Below are 13,477 nucleotides of genomic sequence, written 5' to 3'. Positions count from 1 at the left end.
TACTATTAGGGTTTTATCCTTATTATTTGTATTAGATTGCTAGATATTACAAGTTTGTCAACCACGTCTTTTAATATTTGTTTGCTATACCCATACCCATATTTCTCTTTGATGTTTATGATAAAAATTAAGTTGCAATGGATTTTTGCCTTAATTTATTTATGCATAAATTTCATGTAGGTTGAATTTATTCATATAATAGCAAAACCTATTTTCTTGAATGTTACTTATATTGAATGCAATAAATTTTATCCTAAAAATCATATTTTTTATTATAAATAGTAAATGTCATATTAAATATATAATACTTGTTAAAACTTACATATAGAATACATAGAACTGCATGCTCTGTGCATTTTATATAGCTTAGGTTTTGCCATTGTTTCTTCTCGTTTCTTTTCCGTTAATTGTTGTTTCACTTCATTGTTTGTGCTAATGTTCAAAAGTTTATGAATAAAATAAAATTTTTAGTTACTTTGCTTTCTTTACTATTTAAATTACTTGTATGTGAAATTTTTATTGTGAGTATAAAATATGTTTTATTCGATCTTAGCTCTTGAAACTTATTTCAATAGTTGAGTTCAATCTCCTCATCATGTCCCATTTAGCTAGGGTGCACCACCTTCTAAACCCGTGGTGTTACAATTATATTAAAATTTTTAATTTTAAAAATAAATTAAACGAAAAGTCATCAAAAAATAATAATAAGAAAAAAAGACTTAAATTGATTTTATTCAACTCTTTCGTTGCTTGGTTCGACTCTGTAAACTTTGACCTATGGGAAATGTAATTTGCATAAACTAATAAGTTGTCGCTACATTGCAGCATGTTATTCCACTATATGATTAAACAAAAGGCCCCTTTGTTTTTATTTTTTTAAAGGTCCAATTACAAATATATTAAAGTTCTTTATTCAGAATTTCCATACATTTGATGACCATGATTTGCATCCACTCAAAATTAAAAAATAAATAAAATAATAAATAAATAAAAACAAGAGTAGAACATAAGTGCCCAATAGGTGATATTGGTATCATATGCGTTTGCTCGTAATACTATGAGCAAATAAAAAAGTTAGAAGAGATAAAATGAAACTAGCAAAGACCCACATTGGTGAATGATCCAATACACAATGCTATGGGCTTTATGGGCCTATATAAATAATATATATATATATGTATATAATAGTATTATTACTATATATATATATATATATAGTATATATAGTATAATTATATATTATATATATATATATATATATATATATATATGGGGAGAAGGATCAAAATGGTTCCTAAACCTTTTATGAATGACGAAAATGATCCCCAACTATATAAAAGGATATTTTTGGTCTCTCGAGTTCTTAAAGAGGAACCAAGATAGTCCCACCATGGGATTATTTTTGTTCCTCTTTAAAGAGTTGAGGAATCAAAATGGTCATTTAATATAGTTGAGGACCATTTTGGTCTTTCATAAAGAGTCAAGGTATTATTTTTTTGTGTGCGTGTGTATATGTATGTATGTATGTATATATGTATATATGTATGTATATATGTAATATAGATGTATGTATAGATACATATATATACATACATATATATACATACGTACACATTAATCAATCAAATTATATTGGAGATATTTAGGGCTACCCACGGCATCTAGTTGTATCATCGTGTCCAATAAATTTTGTATGCTACCAAGCTGTGCCAGCATCTGTTACAATGAAAAAAAACCAGATAACAAAGTAAATGTAACATAATCTACACTCAAGAACCTTAAAAATATGAAACCTTATCAGTTAACTGCGACAGCACATCTTCTTCAACTTTTGCCGCTAGAGCTCGTGCTTGCTGTAATTCGTCATTTAGTTCCACAGCAGCAATGGGCTCAACCAGATAGTCAGAACCTGAGCTGCTAATACAAAAGAATGAATGTTAACAGACAAAAAAAAACCGTGGAAATTATCTTAGTGATGCAAAGCATATATTTGCTGATTTTGGTTCTGGAGACAACATGACAGGGAAGTGAAGAGTTGTCATCCCCTTATTAGTTTCTTCCATTTAGAAACAAATACTCGACACTTACACTAATCTAATCATTTGACACTTTTCTTGTTAGTTAATTAGGTTCTAACAATGTAAAATTAGGTGTGCGTTGACTGATTAATATAATTGATCCTATTCCTCAATTTGGTTACTTCAATTTGGTTACTTCAATTTGAATTCCATCTGAGGTTTTACCTCAAAATGGATTAACTATGATCAATAGGCAACAATATTATGTGGTTAATGACATGCCTGCTAATTAATTATTTTCTAATTTTTATAAACTTTGGCAAACTTGAAAGAGCCCATTTAAACTCTAGTCTCTAGGAATATATTAACTATTCACTTATGAAAAGCAAATTGCGTGATGAATTATATGTAGTGTATTAAGCACATGCTTGACTTAAATATCATACTTTGGGTGTTTGCTTCAGCTTCCACTGACTTGTAATACAAAGGGAAGTAAGAGTGGCCTTGGATGCATATTGAGGCGGATGACTCACGCTTCTTAAGAAATAAAATGCACCATTCCAGATTAGGCGCACTCCTTGATAAGCTTATTAAGAGGCTTCATAATTTCATATTACAATCCACTTATAGATTCTATCTATTATTGTTTGCCCAAATTTTTTTCTCATAATAGACCGAACACTGTTCCTCAAAGTGCAATACTACTCCAAACTATTTATAATTTAAAAATTGCATGGAATAATTTAACACAAGATCTAATAAAAGTGTAAATCAAACCTCTTATTTAAAAAGCCCAAAAACACACCCAAACCACTGAGCTATCGATGAACTTTTTATATGCATGTGATAAAAAAATACATATATGAACCTTTCGTGAATAAGAAACCGGATGATTCCAAAGCAATTATATTGACAGGTGATACGTCGTCAAAAAAATATCTTAAACGGGCGTGAATCTCGATGCAAAATCAAGTTGGAAACTTCAAAAATTAATTCGGAGACCATCCGAACTCCGATTTCAGCAAACTTACAGTCAAACTGAGCGTCTCGGAAATACAAACCAACGACACCAAATTCAACCCAATCCGAGCCCAAATGGGTCCAAATCAAGGACCCGAAGCACTGTTGGAAGGTTCAAACCACAATTTGGATTACCAAACGGTTTCCAAACATAACAAGCTTATACTCGAATCGAGCAGCTCGACGAGACGAATCCAACGAGCCCAAGATCACTGAATTCCGACGCCAATTAGACCTTCAAATGTCCATCAAACGGTGTATGATCAAGGGATTCAATATCAGCCGTCCATCCAACCACTCCCCATTTACCCTTGATCTCTCACCTATTTACGAGTCATGTCATTCCCAAAATCTATAAATAGAGCTCTCTCTCCTCTTGAGAGGGGACCCCTAAGCCTAAGGAAAAAAGAGAGAGATCGGAGATCGCTCTTGCTTCCTTGCCTCCTCGACCACCGTCGGAGTTTCGCCGACCACCGCCGGAGTTCCGTCGAACCACCACTGGTCCACCACCATCGGACTTCCGCTGGACCACCACTTGAGGCCCTCACCTCCGTCGGACCACCGCATGACACTGTTGCTCCGTCGGACCACCACTGGAGGCCCTCACGTCCGCCGGACCACCACCTGACGTCGTTGCTCCGCCGGACCACCATTGGAGGTCCTCACCTCCGTCGGACCACCGCTTGACGTCCTGTGCTCCACCGGACCACCACTTGAGGTCCTCACCTCCGCCGGACCGCCGCCTGATGTCGTTGCTCTGCCGGACCACCGCCTGATGTCGTTGCTCCGCCAGACCATCACCTGAGGCTCAGACTTCTTCCGGACCACCACTTAAGGCCTTGTGTTCCACCAAGGCACCACCTGCGGCCCGGACTTCTGTCGGACCACCACGTGAAGCCCGAACTTCTGCCGGACCACCACTTGAGACCTTGTGCTCCATCAGGCCACCACCTGAGGTCCGAACTCCCCCCGGACCACCACCTGAGGCCCGGACTTCCATCGGGCCACTACTTGAGGCCTTTAGCTCCACCAGGCCACCACTTGATGCCTAGAGTTCTCCCAGAATACCGCCGACCTCCATCACCAGCCAACGGTCTTTCTGACCCCGATTTCCTGCCAACTACGATCTTTCAGACTCCGGCCTCCTACCGACTACGATCATTCCGACCTATGTCGCCAACTATGGTCCTTCCGACCTCCATCAACACCCAACGGTCTTTCAGACCCCGGTCTCCTACCGACTACGATCCTTCCGACCTATATCGCCTACTATGGTCCTTCCGACCTCCATCAACACACAACGATTTTTCTGACCCCGGTCTCCTGCCAACTACAGTCTTTCAGACCCCAGTCTTCTACCTCCTACGATCCTTCCGACCTCCATCGCCTACTACGGTCCTTCTAATCTACATCGCCAGACAACGATCTTTCTGACCTATCTCGTGCCGACTATGGTCCTGCCGACCAAACAAACATGTCTATGTTGATTATTGTAACTCCCACCATGTAATGCGCTCTATATGACGTACATTTATAACATCAAGCCAAGGCCTTCTTTCTAAGAAGGGCCTCATTTGTAATCGACTGTAAATACTAGTGGATTCATTCAAACTGGGCCAGGCCCCGTGGTTTTTCCCCTTTTTAGGGGTTTCCACGTAAAAACTCTGGTGACTCTTATGAATAATACACCCTCTCTCTTATCTGATTGTGTGCTAGATCTTCGTACAATGCTAAGAAGTTAAACTATATATTTCTCTACCGCCGCGAATACTCCAGAACGCAACAGTTGACTTCGCCGGACCACTACTTGAGGCCCTCACCTCCACCTGAATGCCGTCTGACGCCGTTGCTCCGCCAGACAACCACTTGAGGTCCCGCCTGACGTTGTTGCTCCGTCGGACCACCACTTGAGGCCCTCACTTTTGCCGGACCACCGCCTGACACCGTTGCTCTGCCGGATCACCACTTGAGGCCCTCGCCTCCGCCGAACCACCGCCGGACGCCGTTGCTCCGCCGGACCACCACTTGAGGCCCTCACCTCCACCGGACCACCGCCTGACATCGTTGCTCCGCCAGACAACAACTTGAGGTCCCGCATGACGCCGTTGCTCCGCCGGACAACCACTTGAGGCCCTCACTTTCGCCGGACCGCCGCCTGACGTCGTTGCTACGCTGGATCACCACTTGAGGCCCTCACCTCCGCCGAACCACCGCCGGACGTCGTTGCTCCTCCGGACCACCACTTGAGGCCCTAAACTCCATCGGACCACCGCCTGATGCCGTTGCTCAGCCGAACCACCACTTGAGGCCCGGACTTCCTCCGAACCATCACTTAAGGCCCTATGCTCTGCCAGGCCACCATCTGAGGCCCATACTTCCTTCGGACCACCACTTAAGGCCCCGTACTCCACCAGGCCACCACCTGAGGCCCGGACTTCCACCGGACCACAACTTGAGGCCCGGACTCCCCGAACCACCACCTGAGGCCCGTACTTTTGCCGGACCATCACGTGAGGCCTGAACTTCTATTAGTCCATCACCTGATGCCTAGAATTCTACCAGAGTACCGCCCTATACCAATGGTCATTCAGACCCCCATCTCCTGCCGACTACGGTCTTTCCGACCTACATCGCTAAACAACAGTCATTCTGACCCTGGTCTCCTGCCGATTACGGTCCTTCTGACCTCTGTCACCTACTATGGTTCATCCGACCTCCATCACTAGACAACGGTCTTTCTAACCCTGATCTCCTGTTGACTACGGTCCTTCCAACCTCTATCACCAGACAACGATCTTTTCGGCCTCCAACCTATCGACTATGGTCCTGTCGATAAAACAAACACATGTCTATGTAACTCCCACCATGTAATATGCACTATATGATGTACATTTGTATCATCAAGCTAAGGCCTTCTCCCAAGGAAGGGCCTCATTTGTAATCGACTGCAAATACTAGTGGATTCATTCAAACTAGGCCAGGCCCCGTGGTTTTTCCCCCTTCTCAGGGGTTTCCACATAAAAACTCTGTTGTCTCTTATGAACGCTACACCCTCTCTTTTTATCTGTGTGTGTGTTGGATCTTCGTACATTGCTAAGACGTTAAACTATATATTTCTCTACCGCCGCGAACATTCCATGACACAACAACAGGAATGCTGGAAATTAATATAGACGATAGAATAATGCTTTTATAACGATGTATTCAAAGAGAAAGGAATTAATAATCAAAGTGACTAAATCTTTTAATATTACAATAATAGCCCTAAATTTTAAATGTACCTAAGTTATTACGTTAAAAGTCTTTTAAATTTTTTAAAAAATAATAAAATTATAAAATATGATATGCAATTATAAATCAATATTGAAGAAGTCGAAGGAATGATCCTCACGGATCATTTCGTCGAACAAGGAAAACACAGAGAAAGCAGTGAACAAAAACAGAAATTTTGAAAAGCATTCAAATGTATTTACTGAAGCATAAACTGGTGTATAAATACACATATGCAAGTAGATTAGTAAAATGACTAAGCTACCCTAATTACTTACATAAAGTGAAAAAGACAGTGTGCTGGAGCAGAGAAAGTGGCGGCAAAGCAGTAGAGGAATGTCAGCTGGTGCTCAGAAGAAGTGGAGTAGAGTTGTGCTTTTCAAATATCATTAAAATATGTTGCCTGGGTGATGCTTGATTGTTTCATCAGGTGGTCCTTAGGCAATGGAAGTTGGATTTATCTTTTTATGAATTTTGTTGATCTGAATGGGAATGGTTTTTCTCCCTATTAGTTGGAGTAACTTCTACGAGGTATTACTAAAATCTTGGTTCCAATGACTTGTGCATACGCAGCGGCTCTGGGATGTTTCATACAGGTTTGGTGTAGAGTAGCTTACTGACATGAGGAATGCGAGTAGTAAATTTTCTTAAAAAATGATGTTCCATCCTAGAGGATTTTAATTTAAATTTAGATTAAGACAATCCTATGCCAGGCATATCTATTAAGATAAGAGATGATGGTTCAATAAATAAATATTATGAAGTATTTTATATTATTTCATTATCATTTAAGTTTTATGTTAAGTATTGCATGTTTACATTTAAAGAAAGTAAATTATTAAATTAATTAATGATTTATGAAAACTTCAATTCCTTGGCATGAAGTCATAATGCTATCATATTAATTGCATTAAGAAATCATAATCCTAAAAATAATAAATAATAAATAATAAATAATAAAAAAATCATAATCCTGACTCATCTTGCATCATTAGATTTGATAGATTTAAGTATCCTGAATTCATTATATATTAGAATGAAAATATAGATAAAGATGTAACATTTAGAGTTCAAGTTTGGTAAGTTAAAATGGTAAGTGCCTATAGGGTATTATGCAATAAGAGAATATCCTAAACACATAAAAGTAAATTTTATATAATTAATCAAGGAAAATAATTTATTTTGTTTAGTTTAATGTAAAATAAATCTAACTTTTTTTGACCTACCAAATAAATAAATAAAATCAAAATTGCTTACCTGCTCTGCCCCTCCCACGTCGCACGTCTCGCATGACCTCCTCCCACGTCACACGATCTCTGCCTCGAGCGAATCCCATTCGTGTCGTTAAACGAGAGAGGGAGGATAGGTCTTCGGCTGCTGGTTCCCTCTCTCCCTCACACGCGCTACTTCGACTCCTTCGTGCTGTTCGATTACGCTCCTTCGACGACCTGCCTTTCCGATCGGATCGGAAGTTACGATAGTTTGATTAGAAGTAAGAAGGGAGCTTACTCGTTGAGAAGGTAGCTGATGAGGACATCGACAGACGCTACCGACATGTTTATCGCCGGCGAAACCGCAGATCGACGGCCACGATTCAGCGCCTCTACTTTTGATTGAGATGACATGATGTATTTTATTATTGTCTATTTTGATTTACTGTTTCCCATTTTACCCCTGTGGGGAGTTATGTTTCTTTGTAGCCCAGAGGGCAATTTAGTCTTTTTTTTCACTTTTATGAGTCAAGACCTATATATAGTGGTCTCTTGTATCATTTTGAGCTTAATGATTAATTGAATGAGAATTTGATTTTTGTGTTTCTTCTTACTCGTCTTGCATGAGAGCTAGAGAGAAGTGAGAGAGAAAGCCCAAGTGAGGGCAAAAGCATTACCCACCAGTCATTGGAAGAGTCCGTGACTCGTGGCTTATCCCCTTCACTCCGTTCTTTTCCTTTTCCCCAAACCCGTCGGCCCCAGGCTCTTCTTAGCCGCCGGCCACCCCACCGTCCCCCACCCACCGGCAAGCTCCAACCATCGGCCTCCTTCCCACTTCCCCAACTCCCAATTTTGAAATTCTGTCGAGCTCGAGCTCGAGTTCGAGCTCGCTATCTATCTAACGAGCCGAGCTCGATAAGGGCCAAAACTCGACTCGACTCGTTTACACCCCTAGCTCCTCCCCTTGCCTCGGTCTTCGAGCCTCCACCGCTGGTTCGCTAACCGCCAAAGGTATAAATCCCTAAACTTGAGAGAACCCACCCTTGGCACTTGTAGCGCGGCGAACAATGACCCATGCGCGCTTTTCTTAGCACGGTGGGAGGAAGTTCGTCGCGATGTTTGTGGCATGAATAATCCCCTCCAAAAGTCCTGTTTTCAGCGTTTGCAGCGTGCCGAGGGTCCCCCTGTACATGCTTTTCTTAACGTGGCAGGAGAAAACTCGGTGCGAAGCCTACAGCAAGGCGGGCGATCCATGTGCGCGCTTTTCTTAGTACGGCGGGGCAATACAGAACTTTTTTTTTTTAAACATTTATGTTTAAAAAAAACCCATGCACGCCTTTCTTGACGTGGTGGATGACCAAAACTACGGCCGCGGACCGCGGTATCTCACAACACCAACCGTGCACGTCTTTCTTGACGTGGCGGGTGGGCTGCCTCTCGTAGTTTTTTCCTAAACAGGGGAGGCGTCGGGAGACTGTCGAAATTTTGTCTGAAATAAGACAAGGACTTAAAAAAAATGATGATGAACCTGGACTTGGACTTGGACTTGAACTTGAATTGAGTTTGAACTCAAGAATACCACAAAAAACTTAACTCAAACTTGAACTCGAACTTGGGCTTGAACTCATTTTCAAATAAATGAAAAAGAACTTTGAATCAACTTGGACCTAAATGAGAATTATAAAAGATCATGTTATAACTTGAAATCAAGTGGACTCAGTGCAAAGGAACGAAATATTGAACCTAATCGAACTACATGCAAATAAGAATTAAATGAAAATGCAATCAAATAGCAAACGGTTATCACCCAAGTATCAATCGACATTCATGGTTACTCAATTGAGTTCAAATGGAGAAATACAGTAGTATGCTCATGCTTAAAGTCTTCAATGAGCATTAAAGAATTCTAATTTTAATTTGAATACAAATAAGGGAAATTTGAGCAATTCAGAGCTCATGCAAACAAGCAAGGACTTGGGGATGCGAAATCCCTAACATCTCACTTATGAACAAGAGAATCTGTAGTATGACGATATGTTTATTGGTACCATAAAGAACTTTCATTTAACACATGAGTAACATGATGCCTCAAGTGTCCACATCAATGGGTCCACAAGTTCATGTAAAGGAGCTTAATGGCGTCAATAAAACAAGCTCCTAGTAAGTAGAGCCACTCTCAGAGATGATGAAGAACTTGCAAATACAATCTGCTCATAAACAGCAAAATCCCTGCCAACATGGTCAGTGTAATATGCAATGAATATTAGGACGCTCCTACGATCAACCACTGTTCAACAGTCAACAAATACGTTGAACTTCTGCAAGCCAAAAATAAAGAATATGCAGCAAATGTAAAGTGCCTACACAGTGCTGTGAGAAGTTCACCGCATGTGAGTATAGGAGAGCAGTGGTAAATGCAGACATTTGCGGGCAGTGGTAAAAGTCCTGTTGTACATTTAACATGTCATCTAAAAGAATGATACAATGAGCCTGCAACAAGTGCTAAGATGCTTAGACAGCCTGTAATCAAGCAATGGTAAGTAGATTCGCCTCTTTTCTACAAGCAGAGGGATTTGCAGGCAAAGACAACACGTCCTACGCATATTCAAAGTATTCGTCCAAGGTTAAAACAATTGATCCCTTATTTAAGCCAACAATAGAAAATGATGATGATGACATAATCAAGGAATTCCCCCACTAATTCCTATACGAGTTCTAGGAAGAGAAAGTCAGATCAAATTATTACGGAATGAGTAAATCTCAGTACAACCAGGTTCTAAACATTGAGCTGGATAAGATTATTGTAGCTTGCAAGTTTCTTGATGAACAGTGGTCGTGCATCCAACATACTTTCTATGTACAAATATTAAAGTACTACAACAAGCGCAAGCTCCTACACCCAAATCAGGAGATTCGCTAGTGCACTATGATCCACATGCAGAAAGCAATGAGTAGTGCACGACAGTCTACCTGTATTAAGCAGCGGACGACTCTATTCAGAAGCTGCTACGCCATGCCACCGGATCTGCAACATCCCTGCAAGCAGACATAAGGCGTCTACAAGCTCCCAAATGGAATGCTGCATTCAAATGGCAGTTGCCTGCACAATTGATCGACATCAAACATTCTAAAATACCCTAGCACGTGCACTATAGTTTGTATACACATAGGTACACAAAAGAGATAAATACAATCAACACCAGTATGGGCCCTGACGAGCGTGTTATTGGTTCACACGTGATGTTTAAGAATGCTGCGCAGGTCGATAAGTGAATTCAAGTTCGAACTTGATCCTTCTATGCGGATCAATAGGAGTAGATAGGGTTCGAACCTTCAACCAAATACACGGTTGTGACGACCGATGTATTTATTTTAATACATTCATATTAGGCCTTCAAGGCCTATAATCAAGAGAATTCACTAATAAAGGCATAAAGCCTAAGAACTTGATCTTCTATCAACAGCTTGGTATAGTCGACAAAGTTCAGTCCATAAATTAAAATGCCCCCAAACACCCGTATGGGCCCCGGCGAGCATGTTATTGGTATACACGTGACGTCTAAGGATGCTGTGCGGGTCAATAAGTGAATTCAAGTTCGAACCCAATCCTTTTATGCAGATCAATAAAAGTCGACAAGGTTCGAACCATCAAAATAAATTTATGATTGCGGCGACCGATATATTTGTTTTAATACATTCATATTAAGCCTTCAATGCCTAAAATCAAGAGAATTCACTAATAAAGGCATAAGCCTAAGAACCACTGATCTTCTATCAACAGTTTGGTAAAGTCAACAAGGTTCAGTCCATAAATTAAAATGCCCTCAAACACCCGCATGGGCCCCGGCAAGCGTGTTATTGATATACACATGATTAGGGATGTTGCACGGGTCAATAAGTGAATTCAAGTTCGAACCCAATCCTTCTATGCGGATTAATAAAAGTCGTCAGGGTTCGAACCATCAAGTAAATATATGGTTGCAGCAACCAATCTATTTGTTTTAATACATTCATATTAAGTCTTCAATGTCTATAATTAAAAGAATTCACCAATAAAGGCATAAAACCTAAGAACCTGATCTTCTATCAACAGCTTGGTAGAGTCAAAGAGGTTCAGTCCATAAATTAAAATGCCCCCAAACATCCACATGGGCCCCGACGAGCGTGTTATTAGTATACACATAACGTCTAGGGATGTTGCGCGGGTCAATAAAGTGAATTCAAGTTCGAACCCAATCCTTCTATGTGGATCAATAAAAGTCGACAGTATTCGAACCATCAAACAAATATATGTTTGCGACGACTGATATATTTGTTTTAATACATTCATATTAAGCATTCAATGCCTATAATCAAAAGAATTCACAAACAAAGGCATAAAGCTTATAAAACCCGATTTTCTGTCGATAACTCGATAGAGTTGACAAGGTTCATCCATAAAATGCAAATATTTTCAAATAGAAATAACCACTCACACACCAACAATGGTCGTGTTGAATGTAGATCTTAATCGGAGGGGTTAAATTTCAGATATTTTAAAATGCATCAAATTTCTATAAACTTCAAATATTTTCAAGTGACTTCAAAGTCACCCCGATGATGATCATGTTGAATGTCTATCTCAACCGGAGGGGTTCACAAATACTTTCAAATTCCACTAAAATGCTCACCAAAATTCAAAATCTCAAAAAATCCAAATCCAAAAATATTTAAAATTGAAATAAATCCATCAACACTTAAAGCAAACTCTATCCATCCTCCGCAATAGTTTGCCGAGGTGGACAAGTTCGAAAAATACTTCAGCTCACAAAGAGCAAAATGTCTAGTCGAAAATATCACTATGATCCATTCTCAAACAATCTCCTGCCAATAAGAATGTGGTACGTATCCTCTGACCAACGGTTTTGCCGCCAAATGACACCGCAGGATAAACGATTATGACCCGGGGCCCTCTAAACTGAGTGGTTTTGCCGCCAAATGGCACCACGAAATACCGGTTATGGCCAGAGCCAATACGTTCCTTTGCGGCATCAAATCCTTGGGATATTAAATCAATAGGATATAATTGATAGGGTATAAAGCCTTCTGTTAGCTAAGGTGAATTCAAATTTGTTCCCTTAGACAAACACCCACCCTAGGTCTACAAGGTTCCCTTGGACGAAGCAACTCATGGATGTCGACAAGAATTCTTCTATCGGGTTGGGTCGACTACCTCCTCTGACTAAGTAAACCAGGGATCACGATGGTCCGGGACGACGGAACCATGGGATCTTGATCGGGTCCATCATCCATTACCCCACCATCTGCTTTAAGTGCAAGATGGTGCAATTTCCATTTTAAATACCAAACCCTTCTAATTTTAAATGCCCATTGCTACTACTATATGCCAAATATTACATACCTTCTACGTATTTGATTGACGACTAGCCTTAATCATAAGTTCTCTCTCGTGATCGAGATGGGTAATTAACTATAGGGGCTTGCGCCTATAGGAAACCAGAACTCAGATCATAAAGTCCTCGCAAAATGAGGGCGAAATCTCTAGGTAGTGTCTTATCTACAAACCCATCTACCTTCCTGAAATTTATCCCGAAACTAATTTCGTTAAAGCTTCCCTCCCAAAATAAAAGCCAACAGTCGGGCGAAGGCCGGGGCCGAATTTTCGGAGCCTGTACTTTTTAATCTCGACACCCTTAATTCCATAACACCATCAATAGCAATAATCCAACAACTAATGGAAAATGAGCATCTTCTATGTGATTGTATATGAGTATAGTGATAGAAAACAACCACGGAACACAAGAAAAACTGCTGAATTTCAAAGAAATTCAACAATAACGGTGCAGTTTTCACAAAAATATGTAGGAAAATAGGAAGAAACACACTTGAAATTCCATAAGAGAAGGAAACTAAACAACACGATACAATAAATCTTCAATTCGAGAGGAAGATTCAGCT

At 40.3% G+C, this 13,477-nt stretch overlaps 1 protein-coding gene across 7 annotated transcripts in view; it reads right to left on the bottom strand.

The window, feature by feature from the left end:
• LOC110093853 (endonuclease MutS2) overlaps positions 1–13,477 on the bottom strand; it is a 72,512-nt gene that overhangs the window by 44,425 nt on the left and 14,610 nt on the right. For 5 of the 7 annotated variants that reach the window (XM_028695175.1, XM_020818870.2, XM_028695176.1 and 2 more), the window contains 2 exons: positions 1,794–1,914; positions 1,657–1,716 (listed from right to left, as the gene is read on the bottom strand). In XM_028695175.1, coding sequence (XP_028551008.1) covers positions 1,657–1,716; positions 1,794–1,914 — 181 coding nt within the window. The remainder of the gene's footprint in view (positions 1–1,656; positions 1,717–1,793; positions 1,915–13,477) is intronic. The other 2 variants (XM_028695177.1, XM_028695179.1) reach the window with 1 other exon arrangement.

Source organism: Dendrobium catenatum, unplaced genomic scaffold (genome assembly GCF_001605985.2).
Source record: "Dendrobium catenatum unplaced genomic scaffold, ASM160598v2 fragScaff_scaffold_621, whole genome shotgun sequence".
Taxonomy (NCBI): Eukaryota; Viridiplantae; Streptophyta; class Magnoliopsida; order Asparagales; family Orchidaceae; genus Dendrobium; species Dendrobium catenatum.
Note: the sequence above shows the minus strand (reverse complement) of the source record. Positions and strands in the feature narration are given on the sequence as shown.